The sequence below is a fragment of the Brassica napus genome, chromosome C3, assembly GCF_020379485.1.
Source record: "Brassica napus cultivar Da-Ae chromosome C3, Da-Ae, whole genome shotgun sequence".
Classification (NCBI taxonomy): Eukaryota; Viridiplantae; Streptophyta; class Magnoliopsida; order Brassicales; family Brassicaceae; genus Brassica; species Brassica napus.
In genome coordinates this window covers 20,359,992-20,385,493 of record NC_063446.1, presented here as the reverse complement: position 1 = coordinate 20,385,493, position 25,502 = coordinate 20,359,992, and the positions used below count along the sequence as shown (strand labels likewise).

General features: G+C 30.4%; 3 protein-coding genes and 1 long non-coding RNA gene across 4 annotated transcripts; 1 reads left to right on the top strand and 3 right to left on the bottom strand.

Annotated features, from left to right (window-relative positions):
• The first annotated feature begins 1,482 nt into the window (after positions 1-1,482).
• Positions 1,483-2,493, top strand: LOC125583666. The gene is made up of 2 exons (XM_048750995.1): positions 1,483-1,845; positions 2,083-2,493. Exons 1-2 carry the CDS (start codon positions 1,733-1,735, stop codon positions 2,330-2,332), a joined length of 363 nt encoding a protein of 120 aa, XP_048606952.1. The 5' UTR covers positions 1,483-1,732; the 3' UTR covers positions 2,333-2,493.
• A 12-nt stretch (positions 2,494-2,505) lies between these two features.
• LOC106436285 (E3 ubiquitin-protein ligase UPL5) lies at positions 2,506-5,673 on the bottom strand. The gene is made up of 3 exons (XM_013877241.3): positions 3,752-5,673; positions 3,085-3,671; positions 2,506-3,016 (listed from the first exon to the last, which is right to left on the bottom strand). The coding sequence occupies exons 1-3, from the start codon at positions 5,541-5,543 to the stop codon at positions 2,753-2,755; spliced, it is 2,643 nt and encodes an 880-aa protein (XP_013732695.1). The 5' UTR covers positions 5,544-5,673; the 3' UTR covers positions 2,506-2,752.
• A 2,058-nt stretch (positions 5,674-7,731) lies between these two features.
• LOC111205114 lies at positions 7,732-16,176 on the bottom strand. Its single transcript, XR_007320701.1, has 3 exons — positions 13,754-16,176; positions 8,062-8,159; positions 7,732-7,979 (listed from the first exon to the last, which is right to left on the bottom strand). It is a non-coding gene; the product is annotated as an uncharacterized LOC111205114 (long non-coding RNA).
• An 8,260-nt stretch (positions 16,177-24,436) lies between these two features.
• LOC111205895 (putative lipid-binding protein AIR1) lies at positions 24,437-25,250 on the bottom strand. Its single transcript, XM_048750994.1, has one exon. It carries the CDS (start codon positions 25,151-25,153, stop codon positions 24,740-24,742), a length of 414 nt encoding a protein of 137 aa, XP_048606951.1. The 5' UTR covers positions 25,154-25,250; the 3' UTR covers positions 24,437-24,739.
• Between the last annotated feature and the right edge of the window lie 252 nt (positions 25,251-25,502).

Genomic DNA, 25,502 nt, shown 5'->3' with positions numbered 1-25,502 from the left:
TTTAGATATAAAATATTAAAGTAAAATTATAGAATCTATTTTGTTAAAAGTATGATTGAATAAAAAAATAAATTTTAACAAAAAATTACTTTAAAAACTGTAAACATTCGACCTCTTAAACCCAAAAGGTAGAGGGAAATAGAATCCGTTAAAAGATGAAATGAAAGCATAATAATGACAGATGAATGTCGTCATAGGGGTGGGCGTTTGGTATCCGTTCGGGTTCGGATCGAGTATTTCAGATTTTTGGGTATTACTGTATAGAGGTGTAGAACCCGTTCGGGTATTTCTGTACTTCGGGTCGGATTCGGGTATGTTTACTTCGGATTCGATTATTTCGGATCGGTTCAGATATTTGGATTTTGAAATAAAAAAAATTAAAATTTTATTTTTCAAGTTTTTTGTATTTAAAAATATAACTTTCACTTATCTGATTTTTTATTTTTTAATAAATTGAATGATTAATAGATTTGGACATAACATTGTAAAACTGAAAAGACACTAATTTGGTTATTGTTTTTAAATTTCGGATGTAACTTTTATTAATTCTTGAAACAAAAAACTTGACATATATTTTAAGTGAGTAGCAAATCATTTTCTCCATAATTATATGTATATTATATGAACTTAAAATATGTGTAGTATCAATATAAATATTTTAAATAAAATGAGAGATATAAACTAGAAATATAAGGTTAATTAGTAATACATATGTTCGGTTATCTTCGGATATCTATTCAGATTTGGATATTATCTGTTCGGGTTCGGATTATATATATGGTCGGTTATATATAAGGTTAGTAATGCATATGTTCGGTTATCTCCTAATTCAATATCCATCCGGATATTTTGCTACTTTGATTCGGATTTCGGTTCAAATTTTTCAGATCGGATTCGGATATGGGGTAAACTACCCCCTAGTCGTCTATACCAGATGTCCAAGGGTACCACCACACATAATGGTGAGCTAATCCATTTAACATACTTTATACTATATTGATTTAGACGTAATTGAGATTTTATAACATCAAAAAACATATATTGGTAAAAAACAATCTTGCCTTGATGCTGTAGCTATGTTATAGGCCATTTCCTGTTTGGATAACCGACCATTCACTGTAAATGATAACAATATCCGACACTTCACAGATTGAGACAAGTTCCAAGTTACTTTATATGAGATCTCATAATTAAAAAACAAACCTCAAACTTATCAGAAAAATGAGTATTAGATTGTTATTTGTTAGTGTCATAAAGCCCTATAGATAAATATTTACGAAATTAATATATTGATAAATTCGTAAAAAATGATTACTGATTAAGTTTTAATTCAGTTAATATAAATGAACATCCCACTAAATTAACAAAGTTATGATTTCAATATTATTATTTATAAAAATACTGTATATATGATAATAACGGGTTTCTCCACGCGGCCACACATAAACACTTTAGGCATCAATGCATCATAATATAGTTTTACATTACTTTACTGATGTTCCTGCCTGCAGATATGACACATCAATATGCTCAACAGTTTTTATTTTTATTTTATTTAATATTTTTTGAAAAAGGGTTTTCATTAATCATTTTTTTTTGGTTTTCTGATACAAGGAAATAAATAAACAACAAAAACCCAACAGGAACCCAAATGGGCCTGATAAACAACAAAGCCCCCTATTTTATTTAATATTTTCACTTTTTTTTTCTTGAAGATCAATCAAGTCTATAAATGCCATCCTTCTCCTCGCACAACACAACTCACAACTCTCCATCCTTTTCTAAATATATACACACTCCATCTTCCCTTTGTTCATATATCTGCTTCAGATGGCTGGTGTTGAGGTAATCTTATTTATTTTCCACTAAATCGTATATAAACTATATATTTTGGTACTTGGCACGTAAAAATCTTCAAAATATATATTATATAGCAGGTTCAGACAAAGAAACATGTTCGTGCAATATTTTGTATTTGGTAACTAAAGATTATATACCATCAGTTTATAAAGTCTACACATGAGAGCATTCAATTATCGATGATAAATAACTGACAATAATTAGTTGTTCATCAATACAAAGGCTGTCATATGAGTTTATGACTCACGAAGCAAAAGCTCAAGTCGATTTCTTACCGCAGGCTGAGAAGATAGTACCAAACACAGAAGAGGAGGCGACCACCGAGACGCCTAAGGAAACTGTTCAAGCTGATGGCTCCGAGACAGCTCCGGTTAAAGATGAGAAACAGGTAGAAGTTCCAGTAGCTGTCGGGGAGAAGGATGTTAAGCCGACGGCAGAGGAGGAGAAAACTGGTGAAGTGAAGACAGAATAGACTGCTTTTTTAAAGAACATTTCTTGTGTTTTTGTGTGTGCTGAATCCTATGTTTTACGAAGGTAATGATGAGATTGGGAAAATAATAAAACACTTCAGGTGCGAGTATGATTATTGTAATGTTTAATTAAAATAAATAAATCATGGGATTTTGTTTTGTATCTTGTCTATGATGAAAGTGAAACAGTGTTTTTTTTTTAAAACTTTTCATTCCCCCCTACCATAAAATTAATTAATTATCCTCAAGTTAAAGAAGCAGAAGCAGAAGTTAAAGAAAGGTTTCACCTCTCTCTCCCGGTCATAAACAGAGGCTGACCATAAATGATATATACACCAAAAGCACCAACCTAAGAACCTAAAGATCAGAGAGAGAGAGAGAGAGAGAGAGAGAGAGAGAGAGAGATCACTTTGATAATTTAGTCACCATTTACCGAAACTGGAGCTGACATGATCTTGAGTGATGAACCTTAGTCGCTGTTCCATGAGACCCATCGTCGGGTACTTTGGTAAACAGAGACGGTAAAAGCAAGTATGAGACGTTGGAAGACGATCATTAGCTTCATGTAACCTGTAGATATAAAGCTTTGATGACAACCCTCTAAACCCTTCCAACGGTATGAACTTATTGGATGTCCAAAAGAAGAGTACACTCCTCCGTTCTTCCTCTGTCATCTTCCTCAGAATCTACAAAGAAAAACTCCGGTTAAAGAGATTGGTTTAAAAACAAAGTCGAGCTTTCAAGTGTTTCTTACCTTCCAGAACCAGTCTATTTGGCGGTCGGTTTCTTTGAACCCGTTGTATTCTGTATGCGCTTTCCAATCATCTACGCTTATCTGGTTCTCTCCTCCACGAAGCATCCCATCAAAATCCTCTAGATCTAAGTGACGGAAGAAAGACTGTATAGGAACTGAAAGTATATCAGAGAAGCCCTCTGAAAATTTCTCTACTAGCTCGGACACTGATGTGACAAATCGTTCACTGATTAGGAGCTTGACGTATTCCTCCCTGTTCTTGCTGTCAACAGCTGTGGACTTCCCGTCTTTAATTAGCTCTTTTGTCTCCCTTTTTCCTAGCTCCTCTGTTTCCAACACAAAGTTCAGACCGAGACCTGCGTTTGAATCGAAAAACACTGGATCCATCTCTAGAATCTGTTTGCAGCTGTTGTAGATGACTCGGTCCGTATCCTTGATATCTTCCAAAGAGATTGTCTGGTTGGTCAACTGTAGGTAGAAGACACGGTCGAATAGCACCCCCACTTGAACTTTGTGCATCAAAGCTAAAGCAATCACACGACCAGCGAACTTGAAGTACCCAAGATGCAATTGTTCCACCTTGGATGCTGAATGTAAAACAAAACAAAAAACATCAATTTATATCATTGCAGAGCAAAGAGTAGCATCCTTAGCAGCAAAGCTTAACCTGGATTAGGAGAGAATCTTCTGAAATCATCAGGCGATCGAAGGAAGAGGGTTCCTCCAGGACTAAATATCTCCTGACACACCAAGTAGAACCATTCTCTCAACACACCAGGACCTGTAGCTTCCTCATTCTTGAATTCCATAAACAGTGCACCATGAAGCCCCCCTGGGCTTGCTTGTGATATGTACTCATACGATTCTTTTAACACTTGGGACCGATCAATGAGCATTTCGTGCATCTCCGAATAGTCTTCTTTACCGTCAGGAAACAACATCATCGCCAAATGCCTCCTACATTCAAAGGTTGTAGCTTCCCTGTACTCAGAGATCCACCCATGATCATCCCCTCTCTTCACAAACTTCAGAATGAGAGCGCAGAAGGGAACCTTCCTGGAGTTAATAAGACTAACAACCTTTTCCTTACCACCTTGATAGAGTTCAGACATTGAACTGACAATCTTCAGAATATTAAGATACTGACCCCACTTCAAAGGCATAGCTTCAGTGTTGGCAACTCCTCTCCCACCCAACGAAGACTCGATTCTCAAGATACAGATATGCATTGTAGTCAACAACCTTCCAAATATCTGACAAATCCGCGCCACCTCGGCTTCCAAAACTGTACTTCTCAGAGGCAAAGCAAAGGGGATTAAGCTAGAGAGCTGGAAATCAATAGCGTACCTCAAGGGTCTCCAAAAGGAAGAGAACTTCTGAACGTCATACAAACTAGGCCCTAAGTTATCATCATACAACTGCTGCTCCATAAGATCAGCTAACTCGCTTAAACAAGGTAAAATCTCTTCCCCAACAGTCAACAATCTATAATGTAAACTAGTGAACTCTGTGCCAGACTTATCAACAAGCTCCTGAACAGTTTCCAGCAACGATCCCAGAGTGTTCCGGCACGATCCGTAAAGGCTGTTGTGAGGGCACACTCTCCTAAGCAATCTACAAAACTCCAACACAACGGGTAAACAACAGCTCTGCTGCTCATCAGGCAATGCTAAGCAGCTATTCAAGAAGAGCTTAATCGAACTCTCCCCACATGATTTGTTAGCTTTTAAGGGAGAAGTATATAGCATGACGAGAGAAGCTGGCACCGAAGAGTTTGTGAATATTGTAAGATATTTCTCAGTAGAATCGATATAAGAATTATCATCGCCGCCGCTTTCCCTAGGAATCGCGGAGAAGAAAGAAGAAAGCTTCTCGTTGATAGACATCCCGCGAGGGAGGTTGTCGTTCTCGCCTCCTCCTCCGCTGTGCATTCGAGAGACAATGTACATGATGTCATCAACAACTCGGCAAGCCACGGGGTGATCTGTGCTACGCATACGGCCAACGAGGTGGAGAGACGAGTCTTGCGGGATGGAGTAGTAGCTCAAGGGGCGCTCGTCCTGTAGCTGCTTCCCTTTGTAGATTACACGCTGCTCATTCACCGGAATCTTGGTCTTCAGCTCGATTCTCTGGTGGAGATTCTCCACCGTGTCGCTCTTATCCGCCTGGATCACGATCGTCTTCCCTCCGGACACCATCCTCACGAAGAGCTGCAACCGAGTTGACTCGGAGCGAGTTGACGACTCAGTGGAGGAGGAGGTGGAGGAGGAGGAGGAAGAGCACTCGTACCGGTTCTGGGGGGAATTCTCATCGGATCTCCAAGGATTGAACGGTTGCTGCGACGGGGAGGTGTGATCGGCGTCGACCTCGTGCCTCTTCATCTTGTGGAGGATATTATTATCAACGCCGTTATCGTCGAATTTCCGTTTGTGGTTGTCGGAGTAACGGCTTAGAGTCATCGAGGGATGATAAAAGCCCTGTATAGGTGTATTTAGAGGAAGGCGATCGGAGGTTTCGTCTGGGTTTTAACTTTTAACAGAGCGGTCACTATACGCCATCTTTCTCTTCTTTAAACACACAGACGCACACATTCATTTTTCTTTTTAAATCTATTTCAATATCAAAAGGGGACAATTTTTTTAAAAAGAAGTAAAGTATATAATATAATAAAAAGTTTCATACGTTTTTTTGATTCGCCTGAAAAATGTCAAAACAGCTTTTAATTGTTGTGATATAAAATGTATATTTTATGACATGCAGATTTTTTTTTTTTGTTTAGTTACAATCTACTACTGCATATAAAATAAAAATAAAAAAAAATTATGTGGACTAACAGATATAAATATGTATATATACATCCAATAATTTTAATTCAATGTTGTAAGTGTTTATTTAAATATAACTAGATTTTGATCCGCGTAAATTATTTCTATTTAAAATAGACAATTTTGAAACTTTATAAATATTTTGTTATGCATTTGTTAAGTTTTGATTAGCTTCAGTCAAAAATCTGTATTCGAAGAACCGCATCCGATCCGTAAAAGTTGTACCAAACCTGAACCACACCGAAATTTTTTTACAATTGTCCAAAAATTTAATATCAAAATAAATGGAATCGTACCCGACCTGAATCAAAATATTTAAGTATCCAAAAAATATCTAAGCCATAATTGTATACTTATTTTTATAGGTAGCTAGTATCTTAAAAATGCAAAATATATAAATTGCTTGGAATTATCCAAAGCTAATATATTTCTTTTTTAAACGCAAAAAATAACTTCTCTAGTTTACTTTATCAGGAATATAATCGTATAATTTTGGAAGTTCGTATATTCTTGGTCTAATCAAATCTTTTAAAAATGCCAAGTTATATAATACTAACTAGAACTTGATCCGCGCAACCGCGCAGATTTTTGTTTTTATTTATTTTTATATAAATATTTTGTTTCAATTCTAAATTGGTATATATTATAATATATATGTCTATCAATTTTTAAAACATAATAAGTTTACGATATATTTTTTTCATTGAATAGATTGTTTTAAACTTTCACATGTATTTGTATCTTCTTATATATATATATATATTTGGATTATTATTTCATTATTAAAATCGTAACTATATATATAAAGATTAGTAAAATATTTTCTTATTGTCATATTCAAAGATATTGTAACATTTCACAAATTTAGAAAGTTTTTAAAAAATTAAACTTTTCGCTTCATATATTTATATTATTGAGTAAATAATTAAACATTTAGTTTTTGTTTAATTTTTAAAATAAACTTTATAGTTTTAAATTTAGTTTCATTGGTTTAAGGTAGTAAAGATGAATCATTGTTAGATAATATGATTTTTGTTATTTTAAAAAAAAAATCTTTATAAATTTAAAAGTTAAGATCGAAAAATATTTAAATATTTAACATATGGAGGTATAGTATTTCAACAGTAAATTATATTTATTTAATTTATACTATCTATAAATCCAATGGATCATCTATTCCTTAAAGCCAATTATTGATAACCCAATAAAATCATCTATTCTATAAATCCAATGGATCATCTATTCTTTAGGAATATAATCGTATAATTTTGGAAGTTCGTATATTCTTGGTCTAATCAAATCTCTTAAAAATGCCAACTTATATAATACTAATAAATGATTGTTATTAATGGGTGATAGGCCTAGCCAATCGGGTGACCATCGAGTTCGGGTCGGTTATAATCGGGTTTTGATTTTTGGGTTTACAAAAAACAACCCCATTCAGTTATTATAAAATTTCAGGGTTTGTCGCATTCGGTTCGGATTTGATAACACATCTTAAACCCGGTTGAACCCATTTAATTTTCGGGTTCGGTTCTGAATCGGGTTTCGGGTATCCATACCACTCATAATACCCGAAAGTTCCATACACCTGCATTTTTACTACATGGAACACTTACAGAGACACTGTAATGCTTAAAGGACAATACAAAGTAAAACACTTGTAGACTTTGTTAACATGATCCAAAACACACTTGTAGACTCTGTTAACATGATCCAAAACAGACGCTGGCAACACTAACCCATTTCTCGTTCCCGTGCAAACACAACCTGAAACATACTTCAAAGAACCTGAATAACACAACCATCTTACACATCACAGAACCTGAATAACACAACCATTAATAAACATGTACAAAGAAATGAGAAACTCCAAAGAACCTTTATTAAACTTCAATGTAAATCAAACTTGTTCATAATAAAACTTAAAAGCAACTGTCAAAGCAGAACACATCTCTAATGAGACCAAAGCCGAAAATAAAAAAAACCAAAGCCAAAATCAAAACAAAAACAAAAATACTTCAGACTTCAAGAGCAATCTTCAGTATTCAATCCTTACACTCCCGAACTCTGAAACGACAAATAAAACAATAAGTAAATGCACAAACAAACAAATAATATGTTAAAAGAACTAAGAGAAATAAAAACATACCTTTCTCAAGCTTGTCGAGCATTTCAACTTCCACTAGAACATGCTCATTCGTTTGGACGTTTTCACAGAACTTAATATCAGCCTTCAGCCACTGCTCACTACACATCAAAACTTCTAAAAATATTGAAACTTTTGGTGCAATCTGCAAGTCCCTATCGTGAAACTGATATGATGGTCTCTTTAGACACAGTGCGTGAATAAATATAGTTGCTCATTGCGTATAAACTATAAAGTATGGTTGCTCATTACAAAAATCATTTTTAGATTGTGTATAAAGTATAGTTTTAATTTTTCTTTTGACAAAGTGTATAAACTATAGTTGTTCATTACGTAAATCATATTTTTCCTTTCTTCTGCTTCTTGATTTAAACAAAGTCAAATTCATACAGTGAGATTTTAAACTCTATATTAAAAAAAATATAGTGAGATAAAATTTATATTTTTAATAATATCAATAATTGTATTCCAAAATTAAACAAATAATATGTTCTTACCATTAGATATTTAAAATGTTACAAACCCATGCCATATCTTCTCATAACTAAACTAGAGTGAGGCATGAATGATATAATCAGAATCCAACTTAAAGTTTCGATAACTACATCCCTGCGTATAGTCATGAGAGTGGCGATCTGTTTTGTGTATTTAAGAAATCACTCTGTTTTAATTGACAACTAGATCTTGACCTATGCTTGCATAATATTTTATGATAAAAATTCAACTAATAACTTAACAAATATTTTGTTAATTTGTAAGAATTTTGTGTATTTAAAATATTTTTTTTATTTAAATCAGTCCTTTTAAATTTGACCCGAACCCGCTGTCAAACCGGTTAATCCGGTGATCCGATAATTCGATGGATAACCGATATATAATCCTATTTGATTTAAATTGTTCTAGTTTCATAATTTTTATCTTTTAATTCAAATTTTAAATTATCTTTTAATCCAAATTTTAAAGTTCATTAGTTTGCAATTTTATGAAATTATGACCTTTCTAGAAAATTTTGATAGAGAAAATAAGAAATATAAAATAATTAAGAACAATAAATATGTCTTGATCATATTACTCCTTTTTATATAGCTTAATTAATTTTATTGTATTTTTTTGTGTAATTTATCTTGTTAATTACAGTATAAACTTTTTAAATTAATACTCTATAAATTAATATACACTAAAAATCTCTATAAAATAATATAATTTTATAGTCCCAAATCGAGTTTTTGGTTCAATTAGTATATCGATAAATTAATATCTCTATAAATTAATAAAAAAATTATAGTTTTGGTCTAGTCCCAACATTATTAATTTATAGAGGTTTCACTATATTGAGTTTATATTATAATCAGTTTAAATTTGTTGTCAAAATTAGTGTTAAGCATTTTTATTTAGATAACATATATTTTGAACATTTTCAAAATTATTTTTGTTATTATATTTATTTTACAATGTATAACATTTATATATATATATATATATATATATATATATATATGTAGTGGCTATTATTGAATTATTATGTTACTTAAATAAATGATATAACCATTATTTAGGAAATATAAATGAAATAACTAGATCTCGATCCGCGCAACCGCGCAGATTTTTTTTTATTTAATATAAATATTTTTTTTTCAATTCTAAATTGGTATATATTATAATATCTATGTGTCTATCAATTTTTAAAACATTATAAGCTTACGGCATATTTCTTCATTGAATTGATTGTTTCAAACTTTCACATGTATTTGTATCTTCTTATATATATATATTTTTGGATTATTATTTCATTATTAATATCATAACTATATATATAAATATTAGTAAAATATTGTTTTATTGTCATATTCAGAAATATCGTAACATTTCACAAATTTAGAAAGTTTTTTAAAAATTAAACATTTAGTTTTTGTATAATTTTTAAAATAAACGTTATAGTTTAAATTTTATTTTCATTGGTTTAAGGTAATAAAGATTAATCATTGTTAGATAATATGATTTTTTTCATTTAAAAAAAATATTTATAATTTTAAAAGTTAACATCGACAAATATTTAAATATTTAACATATAAAGGTATAGTATTAAAACATTAAATTATATCTATTTAATTTTTTTTTGTCGTCTACCATCTAAACTAGATCAATATCTATTTAATTTATACTATCTATAAATCCAATGGATCATCTATTGTTTAAATCTAATTATTGATAACCCAATAAAAATTTCTGGTAGGCCCAAAATTTAAATGATAAGATTAGAGATTAAATGTAACATGTCTTTATAAGAATAGGTCCATTAGGTCCATTTTTAAAAATATCACACATGAATCAAGGTTGTGACTTCTGTTTTAATATATAAGATTCATTAAGTTAATTGATTTATTATTGTTTAAATTTTTTGTAGTATTTAAACCTGTAAAAATAATTTCTATTTATTTTCATTTTTTATAAATTATTTGACTTTTTTTAATTATTTATTTTGTCTAAATAATTTATAAAATAATTATTAGAAATTATTAAAAAGATGAGATCTAATATTTTATATTGTTTGGTCACAAAATTTATTATAGTATTGTTTGGAAACATGGATAGTAGTACAAAAAAATATGTATATTGTTTGGAAATAAGGATATATAGTTATATAAAGAAATGAATATTAATGATTTACCGTATGTTTAATTATAAAATAGAAAGGTATATTTAATTTAAAAACTTACAGAATAAATGTTAGGTCTAACACAATGTTTCTGTTTTAATAAGATACTAGATTTTGACCTGTGTAACCGCGCGGGTGTTTGTTTTCATTTTTCTATACATAAATTATTGTTTTAGAACATAAGTGTATATATTTTTAACATTAATCATAAACTTAAATGTTTATATAACTATTTCAAATACAATAATTTTATATTTTATATGTTATAATTAATCAATTGTTTAAAACCGTATGTATTTGTCACTTCTTATTATATATTTATCTTATTGTATTTGTATTTAATTACTATACAAATTAATATATTCATGAGAAAACATATTTGAAAATTATTTTATATTTAATTTATGCTAAATTCTGACCCGTCTTTTAAAGCTGGATTTCTTTTTACTAATATTTTTTTATGATTATTCATTTTAGATATTATATTATTGTATATACAAAGGTCTAAGATATGTTAATTTTTAGACATGTATTAAATAGTTTGCTAATTTTAAGCCGTTCTATCATCATATTATATTTTTAAAATAAATAATTTATATTTATGAAAATAAAATTTATAAATTTATCAATTGAATATACTTTTATCATATTTATTTAGGTATAATAATTGTATTTTAACATGATCATGACTATAAAGTAGATAAATAGAATCTTATTTATTTATTTTTCATTTTATAAAGGATAACTTAAAATACATTAAGTTATTGTCAAAAATATTTTTACACAGATTTATTAGAATTTTTTAAATATAATATATAAATATGTATTATATTTAAAATGAAAATATATTATGATTAAAGTAGTTACAAAGATTTTATATTATTAGCTTTAAAGAAATATATGTTAATTTTTATACATGTATTATATAGTTTGCTAATGTTAACTCATCTTACCAACATATTATATTTTATTTTTGAACATAAATATTTTATACTTACGAAAATAAAATAAATAAATTTATAAATTTAATATAAATTTATTATATTTAGCTGAATATAATAATTTCTTTCAATATGATTGATTATGATTATATAATAGATAAAATATTATAGAATTTTTTTTTCATTTGATAAACGATAACTGAATATATTAATGTATAATAATATTTCAAACTAATTTCAAAATTAGTGAAAATATTTAAATATAATTTTGAAAATGAAGATCTTGTAAAAATCTTTTAAAACAGATTTGTTAGAATTTTAAAATAAATATATTTATGTTTAAAATGAAAAGATATCAAAAGATATTATGATAAAAGTGTTTTAAGGATTTTATGTATTATTTGCCTTAACAAAATACATTTAATAAGATTTCAAAGTGATTGTCCAAATTAAAAATCACACAAAAAATAAGTCATAACTTCTATTTTAATATATAAGACTAGATCTTGACTCGCGCAATGGGACATGTATTTTTCAATTTATATACATATATATTTATTTTAGATCATTGGTGGTGTACATTTTTAACGTTAATCATATATATAAATATTTGTATAACTATTTCAAATACAATAATTTCATAGTTTATATGGTATAATTAATCAATTGTTAAAATCGTCACATGCATTTGTCGCTTCTTATTATATATTTATCTTAATGTGTTAGAATTTAGTTACCGAAAAAATTAATATATGCATGAAGCAAGATATCTAAAAAATTATTTTGTGTTTAATTTATACTAAATTCTAACCAACCGTCCTTCAAAGCTCGATTTTCGTTTAGCAATATTTTTTACGTCTATTCCTTTTAAATAATATATTATTGTACATACTAATTTTTAAGGTATGTAATTTTTTTTATACATGTATTATATAGTTTGCGAATATTAAGACGTTATGTCATCATATTATATTTTTAACATAAATATTTATATTTATGAAAATAAATTTAAAAATTTATCAATTTAATATAATTTATCATATTAGTTCAATATAATAGTTTATTTTAACATGATTTATTATTATCATAAAATATATAAAATAAAATATAATTTTTATTTTTCATTTTATAAACGATAACTGGATATATATCAATGCATAATAATAATTCTATTTAAAATTAAACTATATCATTATTAAACTAGTTTCAAAGATTTTATATTATTAGCTTTAGTGAATATATGGAACTTACCAACATAATTTCTGGTTTTATTTCTAAATTTAAAATTTATATATGGAAGTTAAATTAAATTTGACCTACATAATAGAGAAGAAAGATTTTGAGATATTGTTAAGAACAACAAAAAATATTTTTAAAAGAGAAACTATAATATATTGTACTTACAAACTAATTTTGTAGTAAATATTTTTTTTTTGAAACAGAAAGGATATTTTTTTCTAATAAAATCTTTTAAAGATCTTTATAAAATGTATTTTGAAAATTACTCAATTTAAATTGTTATTATCATTAAAATATAATTAAAATATATATATTATTTAATTTTCTTTCATCAATCAATAATAAATTTAATTTGAAATTTTAATTATATTTTATGATAACCAAAATTAAAGTTAATTAATTTTGAAAAATAAAATTTATCCTGAGTCTGAAAATATTTTCTTAGAATTGTCTCAAACAATATTTATTTGTATTTTAAATAAAAGATATGATTATTAAGTTATGTAAAATTTGATAATTTTTTTAGAAGATGGTCCAAATAAAAAAAATCACACATAAACAAAGTCATGATTTTTTTTTTTAACGCCGGATAATTATGCTATTACAACTATGAGATATATTACAAACGATTTTACATCCGACAATTCTAGCTGCCGCATAAGGATTGACGCCTGAGTGCTTCAGATAAACAAATTCATGACTTATGTTTTAATATATAAGATATTACTACTATCATATATGAATTTTAGTCAACAACGTCTTTAATCCTCACCTCATAATATTTACGGGAAGCACAAATCGACGATAGCTTCATATAACACAAACAACGAAGCTTTAGAAGGTTTGAGAATGGTCTTACGAGAAACTGCAGAACTCCAGTGCAGGAATCACCTTTCGTTACGGTCTTTCAGTGACAGGAACGGATTTTTTTGGGAAAGAAACCATCAGAGGAAGCTGGTCGTTGATCGTTGGTCGGATTTCATTGAGAATTAAAAGAAGCTTTGAGAAGCTGAAATTGGTACTCTATGAAGAAACTGGAGCAGAATTCTGAAGACTAGAAGCTGCATACGAGCCATGGGAGTCTTGAGAACCAGTGGAAAAGGTCACCAACTCACTCCATCATCGTTGACTTAAAAATGGCTTTTTGATAGATGAGAAAAGAATAATATAGGAGATTAGGTCTAAGGTGGAGAATGCAAATATAGGCTCCAACTTTGTATTTTTTTTCCGGCCCATATAAAATTTATAAGCAAGAAAATGCCGAGCAAGTATAGATAAGAATTTAGGGAGTGTATTCAATTGAGAGTTTTAAATTATTTGTGTCAAAATGACAAATTCACTGTTATTGAAACATGAATTTTAAAAGCTCATTTAAAATCTAGTGTTATTGAACTTGACATTTTATAAAGTACTCTGAAATCTACTGTTATTGAAAATATTTTAAGTTGTGAAGTTTTAAAGTTTTCAAGTGATATTAAGAGTGTTTGGGTGGAGTTTCTTATTTAAAAAAATTAAAACTCAAATCTCATGGTTTTAGGTGATATTCTAGAATGGTTTAACAAAAATCATTTTATTCTCTGCAATTCTTTAAAATCATCTAAAACCTCATTAAAAATCAAATCACCTCAAATTTTAGATTGAATACACCCTTATAGGTAAGAACTTTCTTATTTCTGAATGCCACAATTCGACCAACACTCGACCACTCAGATTTAAGAACAGAATACTATCTTTTTGAAAAAAAAATTAATTTGAAAATACTTACTTAAAAAGAAATTTCCAAACATATGAACACAAATTATAGATAAAAATGCTATGCTTTACAGAATTTATGCAAATCAACACACGTTTACCATAGAAATTTCTTCTATTTTTAAATAAAAACATATCAAATATTTATTAAAATATATATTGAAAAGATAAAAAGTTGTTATAGGAGAAATACACATAAACAAACTTATAGAACCAAAAAGTAGAAACAGAAGTGGTCATATATATTTACAGCTAAAAAGTAAACAATAAAAAAATTATTAGCAACGCATATAATCGTAATTTTTAGTAATTGAACAGCACTAGTTGTATATATACTATTCACTTATTGGAAAATAGTTTCATTGAATTAAAGAAAAAAACATATATGAAAGAAATTGTAATTCATTCCTTTTAATATTAAGATAAACATACTATAATAAAAATAACAAAATACACTTTGTTAAATTTAAGATCAATTTAAATTAAAGTAGGCTAAACATTTTGAAATATTTACTAGAACTGATAATAAATTTATGTAATTCTTTCAGATACTAACCCGCCCTACGGGCGGACCAACTCTAGTATCTTTAATTTTAATGTTAACATCATTATAATTTATAAAAAAAAAATTTGAATTTCAATAAAAGAAAAGGATGCATGTATTTTCTTAATTTAGAATATAAGGAAATAAATTTATTTTATATTGTATACAAACTATACAATCAAAAATATTTGTTTCTATATTTCGAAGGTGTTTTCTATTTTATTATTTCAAATAATGAACTTAGTGTAACAAATTATTGTTAGAATATATGATATGTATTAGCAACTTATAACACATTAAATTATATATTAAACATAAACCATTATATATTAATAATGTTGATCAAGACATATGAACAACATTTTTTCAAATTTTTCAGAGGGGGAAGAGTTTTATCTTTTGTTTTTTTTTATGTTACATATTTCTCTTCGATCTACGGATCGAGTTGTTTTGTTTCGTTAAGGCGATTATCTGTTTTCGCATAGGCTGTTTCGCATAGGCGATTTTGATGTGTTGTTTCATCCAATATCGGAGTGCTTGTCATTCTCATCTTCTCTGATATGGTTGAACGTGAATAAAAAAGTTCTGATTGTTCTAATCAGACTCTTAGACCCTCGCTTTCCACCCAGATTGATTTCGATCCCGGCAGTGATTGATCGGATACCTTAGATCATCGATCACCTTAACACTCCATAGTTGAATCAGACTTTTTTTGATAGTATAGCCATTTGGCTTGAAAAAAGCATCTCTGACTTGGGTTGAGCGGGTTCGAAGGATTTTGCAGTAATATCCATGGAGTTGATCAAGAAGAACTGGCGTTTATGACGGTTCAGCAAATGGTCCTTTTCCTAATTGACTAAAGCTTCCTCTGTTCTTAAACTTCGGCGAGACAAGTTATTTCTGATCAATGGTGGAGAGGCATCCTCAAACGAAGATTAACAGTTCAGCAGGTGCAATCAGCCGACAGCACAAGCTCAAAAGTTTTTCATCCCATGGTGGCGCGTGAATCTCGTCTCAACAACCTGCAGAAGTCTGGATGACGTGTGTCCTTCTCTTCTTCTTTTCTTTGACGTGTGGCAGGATAACAGGATTAGGAAGCGATGTTAATTTATGTATTAAATTAGGTTTTCATGGGCTGGTTATATTGTGTATTATAGTTAAAATGAACCGTTGTAATCTGAGTCTGTATTGCCCATTGGGCATTGCTTTAATAAAAAGCAAAAGTTGACAAAAAAAATTTATTGTAAAATCAAAGGTAAACACATATAAGAAGTTGAAATAAATGTTAGACGAGACAAACAAAAATGTTAGCACATAAGTTACAAACAAAATATCATTTTGGTTGTCTGAATATATATAGGAAATATGAGTAACCACTACTATATAAAAAAATTTAAAAGATAACCGATTTTAAATTTAACCAATAAAAATAAAAAAAACATCTGTACTGTCAAACTCTAATTACGTTATTAGATGTAATCGAACGAGGTCTTCAAGGTTAAAACCAGTGAATATAATTATCAGAAAGGAGACCATAACCACGACGCTATAGCAAATGATAATCGGTTCCATTCCTTTCGTGAATTCTTCTTTAAGTAAACACTTGAACAAGGTTCACCATCCGAGCCCTTTTAATATTAATCCATGATAAGAAGTAAGATCTAAGCCCATTTCGTTGTTTTTCTTGTCCTTTCAGCTTCTACAAGCCTAAAGTCTTCGGGAAATATGTACAGAAAGGATCTTCCTCTTCTGTCAACAAAAAATATTTAAAAGGGTTAATGTGTTGTCCAAAAAAGAAGAATATAGTTTTTATTTCGTTGTATATAAAACAAAACATTATAGAATAAAATAGTATTTCATTCTGTAAATTTTATTAGATAAAATTTAACTCCTTTAAAATAATCAATTTATTTTTAGTTAGTTTTCAAATGTACATGTTTTTCACTCATCTCACCTAAAATATCTATGCAGAAAAATCTCATCATTTTATTGTACCCTATTGCGATTCCTGTTAGAATGGGTTGTTTACACCGTGTTTAAGTATTATCAGCGGTTGACCCTAGACCTAAGAGATTATTTGGGTCGAAGATTCAGATACCGCTTGATTAACTAAAAAAAATTATAACAATAATTCAAAGCCTACAATTTTATAATCTATTGTATTTGAGGGTATATAAATATAGAAATGACAACTGTTCAGAAGAATAGATAGAGATCCATTGGAGCTAGTTCGACACGCAGAAAGTGAATGTCAAGCATGGTTTGATGCTAACGAAGCGGTACAATCAGTGTTACAACCAGTGGTTCAAGCTAATATCCCTGAGATAGCCCAAGTCATACGTTTGGGTAATATATGCTTGCTAGATGTTGCTAGATGGATCTTAGACATCTTCTGCTCACTTTAGTGGATGCGGCTGGGTATGGATGGACAGTGCTGAGAATATTCAACTTATGGGAACAAAGAATTTCACTCAACGTGAATCAGCTTTGCATTCGGAAGTAGAAGCACTGCGGTGGGCGATGGAAAATATGCTTCAACATTCAACATGCCAGAGCTTTGGGACAGACTGCAAGGAGCTGATTGCAATGATAAAAGACCCTCAAGATTGGCTAAGCTTTGCGACAGAATTGGAGAGAATAAAGACATTACAGATATGCTTCCCGGACTTCAGCATCTTTTATGTTCCACGGACGCGCAATCAGATTTCAGATTTTTTAGCTAAGACTGCAAGATCCTTCCATAGGGAGTTACTTTTTATTGGTTGTTCTATTCCGGTTTGGTTACCCAGACCACCTCAAGTTTGAGTAATAGAATGGCCTTTTGACGTCAAAAAAAAAAAAAAAATACATAAAAGAGCGAAAGGAACCAAAGGACTGGTCAAGTTTCGTAATGGAATAAGAGGGCATTCAAGCTCTACAAATATGCTTCTCACAGTTCAAGATTTCACAATAGCGCAAAATGAAGTTAATGATTCTTTATCTAAGAATACACGTTTATTTCATAGAGAACTTTGTTACATTAGTTGTTTTATTCTGATATGGTTATCCAAATCTCCTCAAGTTTGAGTGATATATTAACCGTTTGATGTCAAAAACAAAAATACATGAAAATGTTTGTAGGTACTATTAGGAAAAAGTAATTCAAAATTTATTATTATTATAGAAAATTTCGAATTTGTTTCTATTAATAATTTATCATCGTGTATCTATTCATAAATAGATAATAAAAAGCTTAGCTTAAAAATAAGTTATACATTAAGTATTATTGTCAAGTAAATACACAAATACTTTATTTGAAATCATATAAATGTGTCATTGATAATATTGTTTAACTCAGATCCATTTCTTTACCAGTATTAGTTTTGATGCCAGAAATTTATTCTCTCTTAAGTTTTTTTTTGTTCAAATCTCTCCAAGTATATTAAAAGTTTATGTTGTTTATATGACTATATATGACTACATTGGTATTGAATTAAGTATCTGTCGTGAATCAATTTATGTACTTTCTTTATAATCCATCCAAATTCCAACTCATATAACCGCTAGATCGAAGTTCGATAATAGAATATATTACAGTATATGTAATAATTACGTGTACCTGTAACGTTTGATTGAGTATGAAGGCATCTCAAATCAATGATAAGTCCAAAAATGTCAAATTTGAGCAATGATAAAAGTCTGAATATGCCAAATTTGATCACGGGAGAGAGTTCATGCATTTTATAAGATTATCTAACTGGAGTAAAGAATAAGTCAAATAATTAGAATTAAAAAGGTATAATTTAAAACTGGTTCAGTTACAAAAAAAATAAAAATAAATTTAAAACTGGTTTAATTTGATCAATTAATCAGTAATTAGTTCATCAAAAACTGCAAATGATGCGACATGTTTTATTTCCCCGATGACCCGGTTAAGTTGTCTGCCTTAACTCAGTCTTAAATGGAAACTTGTTCGTCTCTATTTGACTATTCGTAGATACCACTATTCACTTTATTTTCTAATTTAAAATAGATTTTAGAATAAAAGTGTTTTAATCCAATAATATTCTATTTTTCATACTATAATAGAATAAAAAATATGATTAAATCTATATATAAAGTAACTTATTTTTTTGGATCGTCATTCTATTTTTTATTCTAAAATATAATATCACTAGAGCAATAATCAACTCTATTATAGAATTATTCTAAAGTTATTCTATTTTATAGAAAATAATAGAATAAACACAATTATAACAACACCAAAAAATAGTAGTACAACACCAAAACATTTTTAAAAATAAAGATAAAATCAGCAGAAAATAGTACACAAAAAGTTGAGTGAGTATACTAATTTTTATATACTATTATTAATGCTAATTGTTAGTGATTGATAAAGTATATATACCTACTACCAATGATATCCTTTTTTTTTTTGATAAGTAACGTATGATATTCTTTCTGATCTTTTATATTGTAAAGTTGAGAGCCATGTTATAAGCCATAAAACATTTTTACGTCATGTCATAAGATATTAGCAAACGTACTGGGATCAGTAGGAGAGTAAGCAGAGCAAAGCACAAACTTCTCAAGTTATATCGAAAGAAAAAGTGAGCAGACACATGCAATTTTGCTCTGTTTCTTAAATTATTGTCAAATTTGTGTTTTAATAAAGTTGAAATTGATTATTTTAGGAATAATTGGAAAAATGAGACATTTTGAACTTGCGTTTGTCCCACTAGGACTTTTTTTAGTTAGTTTGAGAATAAGAGTAATATTACTGTTAATACCATAATACCTTCAGATTAACCAAATTAAAATTATAATTAAAATATATGATATTTATAAATTCAATTTTAGATATTAAAAAAAATATCGAGAAAGATAAAAGGGACAAAACTTAATTTTACCCTAATTCGATTTTACCTTGTCTTCTTCGATGAGATGCTCAATCCTTCTATGACGATTTTGGCTTAAGAGCGAGGCTAGCTTCTTCATCAGTATTCTTTCCACTTTCTTTCATACATATTCTTCCACTTCCTTTCGTCTTTAATCTCTTTTTCGTATACCTCCTCAATTTTCTAAGACAAAAATCAACGATATCTATTTGTTCTTTCTCTAAGGGTTTCGTGGACGATTCTTACTCAAGCATCATCAATTTCATTAAAACCTAACGATTCTTCAGAAAAGGTATGCGATCTCTTCTCTAGATTTTTATAACCCTAAATTGTTTTAAGAATCGATTTGTCATCTATTTTAAACAGAAATTAGTTTATCATCTTCTACACTTCGATTCAGTCACGCATGTTATTTTTTTTTGTATTTGTAGAGTATTGATTTAGGCTTTGGTTTTGTGAAAGGGGGACAATTCGGGTCTTGATAGTAAAGCGGATGAAGACGATAGAGAGCTAGGATTCATGTTACATGTTGGGTTGTTGGCCGATTGTAATGTATGTTGTTCTTTGAGATCTTAGAAATAGGTGGAACATATGTTCTAAAATATGCAGATTGTAGAAGTAAAAGTACATTTATTTATATTTCTTTCGTTGTTTGTGCTCTCATTACAATTTTTTTCTTCACTTGTAAGTATGTTAGAGGAGTTACCTAAACGACTTTTTAAGGGGGGTGAGGAGATCCAAGTGAACCACATCAATAACAACTGTAAGTTGGTACACATTATGGGAAATTTGGAAGCATGGCTACCAAAGGAGCTGAAAAAAAGTGAAGAAATATCGGGTTTTTTCACAGATATTTGCCTTGCATGATAATGGAATGGGTTGCTCTGCGAGGGTGATACACAGCTTCCTGTGTAGGGAGCTGATCACTTTCATAAATCTTGAGCTTTGGTTTGTATTTGCGAGGCGACCACTCTGATTTTCATCGCAAGAGTTCCACGCAGTAACATGGCTGGAGTGCAACACTTGTCTTTCACATAAGGAATTCGATGTCTGGGAAGATGATTGTGGTTTCTGGAGAAAAGTGCTGAAGGGAAAAGAGGAGATTTGTATCTTGAACCTGTGGAAGAAGCACAACGAATCTATTAAGAAGTGGAGTAATGTTGATCGAATACTACTGATCTATCTTTGCATCATTATTTATGTAGTTTTAGCGAGAGATGAGAAAACTAATATCCCTCTCAAATACATAAAGGTGGTCATGGACCTTGAGAAGCTTCGAAAGTTTCTTTGGGAATTTTCAGCTTTGACCATCTTCTAGAGTCAGCAGCCAAAACTCGTGACACACTGAAGGAGAAGAAAGTTAGTTATGTGTTAGATGGCTTCTCCTACGCCTCGCCCATTTGGGCAATGGAAGCAATACCAAAGGTTGGAAAGTTGTTTGAAAAAACTCGACAAATGTTTTAAGGACGGTTCTTGATGCATAAACTGGATGGAAGCTGCAAAAGTGTCATATGAGGAGATCATTCGGTTGGAGAACATATTTGCACCCGAGGTAATAATTTCGGTTTGAAATAAGTTCATTCGGTTTGAAATGAGTTATGAAAATATAAATTTGTTTACTTTTCATGTGTAAGATGTCATCTATCCGTACATCTCATGGACATGGAAAATATGGATGTATTTGACAATGATGACTTTTTCAGAAAAAGTGGTGGTGGAGGATGATAAAGTCAATTGGCTCAATACAATGATGGAGTAAGTATGACTTCAGTAACTATATTTGGGAGTTTAAAGACACTCCAGAGGTTGCTTTGGAGCTTGATTACAAAAAAGATTAGAATGATGAAGATTTTCGAACTCAAAAAGGATCTGAGAAGGTTGGCTCGACAGCTAAAAAGAGAAAGAAGAGATTTCTGGATCATGGTGTGGAAAAAATGAAGCATAATGTTCTTTCTAGTAGACCAAATCAAGCAGGGTTTGATGAAGATATGAAGGCTTTTATGACTTAGTTGTTTGAGCAGAAATATTTAGCAATAGAACAGAGGGTAGAAGAAGCAAATTGGTGACAAATTTGAGGAAATGGAGTCGAAGGCTTAAGGATTCTCTTAAGGAAGTCAGAGTTGCAACAGATCAAGGAGTGCCACGACGAATAACACACACTAGTTTTCTCCATTTTCCTTCATGTTATTGTCGTCTGTGTATACTTGGTTTGCATTTGTGTTTGTGTTTGTATTTGTGTTTGTGTCATCTAGGTATCGGCTTGAAATTTTGATGTGTCACATGTCTCGGTTTGGAAGTGTGTTTGGTTTGTAAGTTTCTTGTTTGAAAGTCCTATGTACGTAAACCATTTTGTTTGTAAGATTATGGAACTTTTTGTAAAATATTTATGTAAAGCTTGTGTATTTTGGTGTTGCTTATTATTGTCTTTTCTTGAATTAATAGGATGCATCAGAAACTTTATTCGATGTGGATTTGAGTCAAGCATCAGATATAATTCAAAATATAGGTACTTAAGAGTATCTACACAAAACAATGGGCGGAATTTCTCAAGATTCGTCTGTTCCCGGTTTTGATTTATCGCAACCAAAAAATTATGAAGAAACACTTAGGATTGGTCCTATTGCATTTAAAGGATGGCTGATATATTGAATTAAAACAAACATATGTGCGCGTGCAAGAGTCACCTTAGGATTAGATCATGAAATATGTCGATCCATCCAGACATTCAGCATGCAGAGTCCTGTTGCATATTTTATCCTTACATCGAATATACCACCATTTTCTCGTGGATTTGAGAACGGGGTAATCAAAATGATCTTCATCGCACAAATTTTCATTGTTGCCTTCAACACACCTTTACTTCTTAAATTTGATCCTTCTTTACGAAATCAAGTAACCAAGATCGGCCATCGTTTTCACTATTTCCATTGTTTTCACCCCTTAAACCAGCATCACCTCAACCATCCTCAGCAACATGATCCTTCCTTTCATCACAACTCCTTTGACGGTTTGACAAAGTCTACTCGATTTATTTCAGGAACTTCATCATCCTCAAAATTACTTGAATCACACGGCTTCTTATTCAAATCAATATTGAATCGTTCCTTTTGATTTACACCATACCAGAGAACGTGACACACAAGCATATAGACGAACCCTTCTTCGCATAGCGCACAAAATTAGATATTTTTCGATCATTGATGATAATAATGGGAGGCTTTCCTCTTTGAATCACCATCTCATAACTGAACTTGACATTAACGACATTATGGTCCATTACATAATCCTCACACACCATGATCTTCACCTGTTCCAACAAAGTAGTAGTTTCCAATGTTACCATTCAATCACACCTTTCTTTGTCAACCACACAGAATTCCACTGGTCACTGCAACTAGATATCCATATACCAGATTTAACATAGATTAAAACAATGTTGTGTCGATAGAGAGAAGAGGTGGTCAGATCGATGAAGAAGTAAGAGAAACAGAGAACGAAAGAGAGAAAGATCGTGGGAGAAAAGATGATGTGTGAGATTTAGGGTAGATTTCATGTAGATAAATTTAGAAAAGGTATTAACCGAAATATAGAAACTTCCATATTTTCGTGATGCAGATAGAATATGTATCCTATGTAGAGTAGAGCAGTATATAATGGGTGAAAAATCTATTCTTTTCCACGCGTAGCATTAGGTAATAGCTAGAACAAGTTATGACACATAAACAAGAGAAGGTAAACCGTAGAATTAACTATAGAATATGTATTCGAGCTCTATGTCGACCAACGGTATCTGGCCATAATACAACCAAACGAATTATAGCAAGGTAGAATATATAATAAAATTTTGTTTGCTTTATATACTAAAGATAGATCACTTTATAATACTCCGATTTCTAAAGTAAGTAGACGAACATAATGAGTATTCTATTCTCAACTAAGACATTAAATAAAATATGATTTCACTTTTTTTTAAGTTAAAAAAAAACATATGAATAGGCCTACTTTTGTTTCTAATAGTTTTCATATTTTTGAAAAATTTAAAATTTAATTTACTATTTTTTCCTTTACCAAAAGGTATAACATGTCTAAATAGCCTAAAGTTTTCCTACCAAAAAAAAAAAATAGCCTCAAGTTTTGAAAGTTTTAGTGGAACAAACTTAAGTTAAAAGTATCCCATTATTTCAATTCTCTCATGATTTTATCTTAACAAAAATGTGACATATGTTATACAGATTGATGACAAAATTAGTAAATACACTTTCTTTTGCCTGTACTCGGAGATGGTCGAATGTTACAAGTGATTCATTCTTATAACTAAATAAATAAAACATGTTTCCCTGTTTTTTTGGATTGACAAATAAGGCCGATATAAACAACAACATCGCTTGGTACTTTTATTAATCAAATTCAAAAGAAACAAATACAACAGATATAGATGAACAATGAAGAAAAAGAAGTACGAACTTGCCGATTACACACAGAAAGACCGATACATAATCCATATTATTGCATGATGAAAGTTACGTTCACCATTTAAAACAATCCACGAGAAATACAAAAAAGAAAAAAATCACACCAATTAAAAAACCACAAGAAGATAAGGTAATAAGTTCACGCATTCGTAAACCATATGATTTGTTTTTGTAAGGTTGGCTTTAGATAAGTACTCAACTTATGCGCATTGGAAATTCTTTGGAGCTTTTCTACTACAAACATTGAGGAGTACGCTCAGATTGATGGGAAGGTTAAGTTTGATGCCAAGAATGTTAGCCTTGAGAACGGTACAGAGACAGACCGCAGCCTCAAGGTCAGCCAAGCCTGCAATGAGAGAGCAGCATGGCTTTACGGGTGGGTTTCCCAATGTTAGGTCCACTAGTTTGAGCACATTAGCGCAAACACCTAGCTGTAGGGAATCTCTAGGACAAGAGCCTGTGCTTGGGGTGCTTGGGGTTGTTGGGGTGGTTGGGGTGGTTGGGGTGGCTGGGGTGGCTGGCGTGGGGATGCACTTGTAGCATGTAGCGGAAGTGTAAGTGAAGAGGAGGAGGTTGACAGCAAGGAAGAGTGCAAGAGAGGTTCTTGAAGCCATTTGTTTGTAGCGGAACTGTTCTAACAAAGACTCAAGAAGTAGTGTGTTTAATTTTCTTTGAGATCCGGTGGAGATAAATGGTGGGTGTTACTTGGTATTTATAGAATTTTCGTTAGGAGAGAAATGAAAAGGTTTATTGTTATTTTACTACAGGAGACTAGTTGACTAATTTTTATATTTACAATTTGATTATAGAAGGAGACTTAATGGTCATTTTCCAAAATTAGCTGGCAATCATAAACATAATACGGTACTAATTAAATAATCTTTAGTTAGTAATAAACTGGAGATGCCAAAAATATTTGGTGGTAGATACTAGAAAATGCATAGTGAATAATATTATTTAGAA